This window comes from Leptodactylus fuscus, chromosome 5, assembly GCF_031893055.1.
Source record: "Leptodactylus fuscus isolate aLepFus1 chromosome 5, aLepFus1.hap2, whole genome shotgun sequence".
Classification (NCBI taxonomy): Eukaryota; Metazoa; Chordata; class Amphibia; order Anura; family Leptodactylidae; genus Leptodactylus; species Leptodactylus fuscus.
The window spans coordinates 41995199-42001198 of record NC_134269.1 but is presented as its reverse complement, the minus strand read 5'-3'; the positions used below and the strand labels follow the sequence as shown (position 1 = coordinate 42001198).

Below are 6000 nucleotides of genomic sequence, written 5' to 3'. Positions count from 1 at the left end.
AGGGAATTGGAGCCCTAAAAAGGGTTTTTGTGAAATTTTTTTGCAAGATGAGTGTGTATACTGAAGGTGTATATACACTCTTCGAGCAGTTTAGCTCTTAGAAGAGCTGTTGGTTTGATTTTCCTGCCTAAATTCAGCTAAATCCTAGCTAATCCTGAGCAGTACATCTCTCCCTGTCTAAATCCAAGCCACATCTGAAATGAATCTCACAGGGACTATTCTTATAAATCGGATGTCACCTGATTTAGTCAGCCAATGACTTTTTCCTATTTTTTTTCGATGCCTATATTTTCCTGCTTCCTGTCCCACCTTCACTGCACAGTTATTGGTGCAAAAAAAAGTGCCAGGGAAGGTGGGAGGGGAATCAAATTTTTACTGCATTTACCGCGTGGTATTTGATTAGATTCGAATATTTTGAATACCTTAGTATTCGATCGAATACCTATTCGAATACTATTTGCTCATCTCTAATACTAATGGCCCCAAAAGATCAAGAAGAATACAACCCCAACATGGAGTTTCAGAGCAATCACTTCCCATTAGTTCCTCTGTCTTTCTGGGGGTTTGTTTTGGCGTATTCACAAATAACCTATTAGGCCCTGTTCACACATTGAAAACTATAGAAGAAGTTGAGGCTTTTAGATGAATTGACCTAATTATCGGGGGTCTCAAGTCATAGTTACATAGTAGATGAGGTTGGAGGAAGACATCAGTCCATCAAGTCCAACCTAAAACTATACAGTCCCCTACAATGTTAATTCAGAGGAAGACAAAAAAAATCCCATGAGGCTCATGCCAATTGCTCAATTTCAGGAGAAAAAATTCCTTCCCGACTCCAAGTCGCTGATGCCATGGCTGAACCAGCCAGGGAATCTGCAGCAAGGTCATTTATTATTTCATTTTCCTGCTGTAACTTGGCCTCCTATTGAAAACAATAGTAGGCAATTGAAATCCACCCAAAAATCTGCAGCAAATACTACTGTGTGAATGAAGCTTTAGAATTTATTATGGTTATTATTTGTCTTGCTTGTACAATTACGCCACCTTGTTTTATGCAGAGTCTTGGAGGCCTTACATACTCAAATACAAATTGAATGTCCTAAAAACACCAAATGTGAACATACTCTTAGTAGGGCTTTTTGCAACACTTTTTAAATTGGTCAATATGTCTAGTTAAACTTTTCCATCCCTACTTAGATATTACGCTCGTATACAAGACTTTTCCCGAGCTGCACCACTTCTCTGGAATGCTCTACCCCGGACAATCACACAAAACAGCAACAAAATTAATCAATACGATTATATTTATCAAATTATATTATTATTATTATTATTATTATTATTATTATTATGTCTTAATTATTCTTATATATTATCAAATTACATGTATTCTGGTGTCTATAGAGGGCTGTACGCAGAGGAGTAAAAAGACTCAGCCTGGACCTCCCACTTGGGGTAATTCACTTACCCATTGTACATCTTTGTAAAATTTCACTCATAATATAAATGAAAAAGAACAAAAAGTTTACTTTTTATATAAATGCTTTATTAGTAGTAAAAAAAAGATCCAATCAGAGAATGTAAAACATTTGGTATAGAGTAAGTGTAGTATACTGAATTAAAAGCAGAAGCTGATGCCTGCAATGACGACGATGCTGTTGGTGTCACAATAGGTGAAAGCCTCATCCACTGTGAATACAAAAGAATAAAGTAAACGACTGGTTAGGATCAGCAATATTCATCCATCACACTATAATCATCCAAATAACCAATTGTCTATGATGGTTATATGTAAATATAACCATGACTATTAGAAAAGTAGGCCTTGCCAGATTTCGTCAAATGTATCCAGAGGACATCTCCCCACCTTTACTGATTTCTACCTTTGTATCCTTCAGGACTACTCTAGCTCACGACCGCCCACTTGACTAATATAGAATCTAATTAGAATATTGGGTACTGAGACTAACAGAAATGATTGCTCAGGACAAGTAGGAGATAGAAAAATAATTCCAATGGCACCAGAATCGGTGGAGCAGCTTGGTGAAAGAGTATGCAAAGGTTTTGAGTTGGCTCAAGTGGTGAAGAATCGTCTTTAAGGCACAGGAAGGTTCCTGCCATACACTTAGAACCCAGATTGTCTTGTTTTAATATATAGCATTAAGAATTCCAGATCTTACCTTGCTTAGCTTCAGCAGTGTAGGATGGGATTCCCCGGCACATGGCTTCAACATGGACACCATATATACCAATGTTAGCGATGGGAACTTGGTTGATATTGTACTTGAAGAAACTTGTTGTCTTGACCTGAACATGAGATAAATCGGGTTGACTGTTTTAAATGTTCAAATATAACATTTGGTTAAATCAAAGGTTCTGTTCACATCACAAAGAGATTTATGTCACAAATATACATTGGGAGAGTTATCTCTTGTATATCTATCAACTTATCCTATTGTACATTATTAGAACAGGACAGACCTCTAACAGGTTGTCAACCTATGTAACATATATTCCTGCATGATGATTCCAGAGAACAGTGGCCTGACAACCAATGAGCGTTTCCATCAGTAGTCAATGAAACACTTCTTAGTTGCCAGTGGGGCCCAGGATTCAGTGATGAGTATATTTCTCAGTACTTACCACTCCTAGGACTCGCCATCCCTTCTGCGCACCAGCATCATACATGTACTATATTGTGTAGGGCTTGGGGGAACTCTACTTTTGGGCACTATACTGTGTAGGACCTGGGAGCATGATACTTCTTGCAACCTAGGGACACTATATTATGTAGGGCATTATACTTTGTGGGGGATATGCCCACTGCAATATGGCCCCCACCATCACAGCAAAATTATTTCCCTCCCCCGGTAAATCTTCCCTCCTTTGTTTGCCTGTCCTGGTAGGCCATATTTATGTTTGCCATGGGCATCCCATTTTCTATGTACTCCATGAACCAAGGTTAAAATATTGATTCTTTTCCCCAATATTTCTGTTCGCATTACTATATGAATAAATGACTGAAGTCCTTACAGGTTTGTTCAGGGCATCCAGGCTGGGGAAGACGGTCTTATCGATGTTTGTCACCACGCACATCTTCTTTCCATAGAATCTTGTTGCAATTACTCCCTTTAATATGAGTAGATTAAAGCAAATTACACATCACATCGATATAGTAATTGTACATGTGAAGAACAGACCAATTTCTACCTATTTTTACACAAATGGCCGACTTATTTAGGCAACTACTTACCCTGCCATAGTCCCCAACGGCGGCCCAGGAGTTCCAGCCATTCCAGCTGTTTATGTGGGCCACCTGGTCCTGGTTGTTGATATTCACGGTCTGATGAACGTTGTCACCAACATTACCCTGATTGTTAACGTTCACATTCTGTAGAAGAAGGTGAGAAAGTTACCAGCAAACCTAGACATGAAAAGTATAAAATCAGAGTCTACCAGGGAATAGCTGGCAAGAAAACACAAGTGTTCTGCTTCAGAACCAAGAAAATCTAGAGAAGAACTTTTCTTGTAGCAAAAATACAGAAAATTAGAGAAATTCTTACATCAGTAGCAAGCAGAGATCCAAGGAGAGCAGCAAAAATCACCTGAAAAACAAAAATATAAAGGACGTCTTAATAATTCTATTATGATTATATTATCTATACATAATAACTAAACAACCAAAATGTTTCATTTCTAAGAGTGCGACCATATGCAGACGCTCCAGCTATAATCTGGGACAGTCCGCTGGAGATTTCATATAAACAACTTTTCCTAATTTAATAGTAGAGGTTAATATATGAAACTTTTTTTCTCCACTTTTCAGACAGTTACTTTCTACATATTAGTCTATAAAGAGGAGAGGGGATAGAAAAGATACTCAAATAATTGCTGCTTTGCTACTCTGTACACTTTTAATAATGTTAGGTTGTAGATAAGAGGCTATGAGTGCACAGAATGAGGCAATAAATCAACAAAAATAATATTCAATGGGTTGCCTAGTTTGGTTTGGTTGATTTTTTTGAGTTCTGAGCTGTACTGAAAGTGCCCTCAAAAAATGTATAGCCCCACATATTCAATGTTTTGTATCCTACACTATATTTGACCCCATCATCTCACCCTCCAACCTGCCTATAAGCTCTATGTTGCTATAATCTACATTCTAACCTCCTATAATATAAATTGTATCAGTCATTATAGCAATAATTTCAGTTGTCCATACTTACCAAAGTCTTCATTTTGGTTGTCTCTCCAGGAAGAGAAGCTGAGGTTGAAATGAAATGAAAGGTACAAATCCTTCTCTTCGTCTTCTTTTTATAGGGAAGAAAGAACAAACATACCGACTTCCAAATTTTGTTTTGGAATTTTTCCACCTTGTGAAGAAAAAGACAGTATGAATTTTATCTTATTAAACATAGATATGAAAATTCCTGCGCAAAAATGTGATAATGGTCCCATTGTTTTTGGTTCATATTGTGCAATGCATGGTATGGTGTATAGCCAAATAAAAAGTTGCATAATATGTGAGTAGTATGCTAAAACGAGAGCACGGGAGTGACCCTTCTGTGAGCCAAAGACCATGTCTATAAGGAACATTGTTGATGCCTAGGACCATATGAGCCTTGCTAATAAAAAGCAAACTATTAATATTGGTGTGAATGGAGAGGTGATCATACATGTGCCATGCTGCACAATTCAATGTCTATTCGGATAGTTTGCATTTGAATTGAAATCTGGTTTTGTATCCAGAATGCTGTGGTCAATGACTGCACCTCGGATTGGTCCTTTGTTATAAGTAGTGTACCCCAGGGAACAGTGATGCATCCTCGGTTATAAGTGGTGTACCCCAGGGTTCAGTGCTAGATCCTCTGTTTATAAGTGGTGTAACCCAGGTTTCAGGTGTGGGTCCTTCGTTATAAATGATGTACCCCGGGGATCAGTGCTGAGTCTGCTGTTATAAGTGGTTTACCCCAGGGTTTAGTGCTAGGTCCTCGGTTATAAGTGGTGTACCCCAGAATTCAGTGCTGGGTCCTCGGTTATAAGTGGTGTACCCCAGGGTTCAGTGCTGGGTCCTCGGTTATAAGTGGTGTACCCCAGGGTTCAGTACTGGGTGCTCGGTTATAAGTGGTGTACCCCAGGGTTCAGTGCTGGGTCCTCAGTTATAAGTGGTGTACCCCAGAGATCAGTGCTGGGTCCTCAGTTATAAGTGGTGTACCCCAGGGTTCAGTGATGAGTCCTCTGTTATAAGTGATGTACTCCAGGGTTCACTGATGAGTCCCCGGTTATAAGTGGTGTACCCCAGAGTTCAATGCTGGGTCCTCTGTTCTATGTGGTGTACCCCAGAGATCAGTGATGGGTCTTCGGTTATTTAACTTATTTAATAATGATATAGAAGATGGGATTAATAGCACTGTCTCCATTTTTTAAAGATAGCACCAAGCTATGCAGTGCAGTGCAGTCTATGGAGGATGTACAGTTAGGGCCAGAAATATTTGGACAGTGACACAATTTTCGCGAGTTGGGCTCTGCATGCCACCACATTGGTTTTGAAATGAAACCTCTACAACAGAATTCAAGTGCAGATTGTAACGTTTAATTCGAAGGGTTGAACAAAAATATCTGATGTAGGAATTGTACACATTTCTTTACAAACACTCCACATTTTAGGAGCTCAAAAGTAATTGGACAAATAAACATAACCCAAACAAAATATTTTTATTTTCAATATTTTGTTGCGAATCCTTTGGAGGCAATCACTGCCTTAAGTCTGGAACCCATGGACATCACCAAACGCTGGGTTTCCTCCTTCTTAATGCTTTGCCAGGCCTTTAGGGTGCATTCACACTGAGTAAACGCTAGCTTATTTTGTAGAGTAAAATTACACTTGTAAATTTTGCTATCCCATTGACTTCAATGATTTTTTTTACAAGTGTAAAAATACGCCTGTAAAAAATACGCCTGTAAAAAATACGCCTGTAAAAATACGCCTGTAAAATGTCA

The 6000-nt window shown here is 38.7% G+C and overlaps 1 protein-coding gene across 1 annotated transcript; it reads right to left on the bottom strand.

Annotated features, from left to right (window-relative positions):
- Nucleotides 1–1524: 1524 nt before the first annotated feature.
- LOC142202759 (gastrokine-1-like) lies at nucleotides 1525–4290 on the bottom strand. Its single transcript, XM_075273068.1, has 6 exons — nucleotides 4227–4290; nucleotides 3564–3605; nucleotides 3254–3391; nucleotides 3034–3129; nucleotides 2181–2307; nucleotides 1525–1689 (listed from the first exon to the last, which is right to left on the bottom strand). Exons 1-6 carry the CDS (start codon nucleotides 4236–4238, stop codon nucleotides 1619–1621), a joined length of 486 nt encoding a protein of 161 aa, XP_075129169.1. The 5' UTR covers nucleotides 4239–4290; the 3' UTR covers nucleotides 1525–1618.
- Between the last annotated feature and the right edge of the window lie 1710 nt (nucleotides 4291–6000).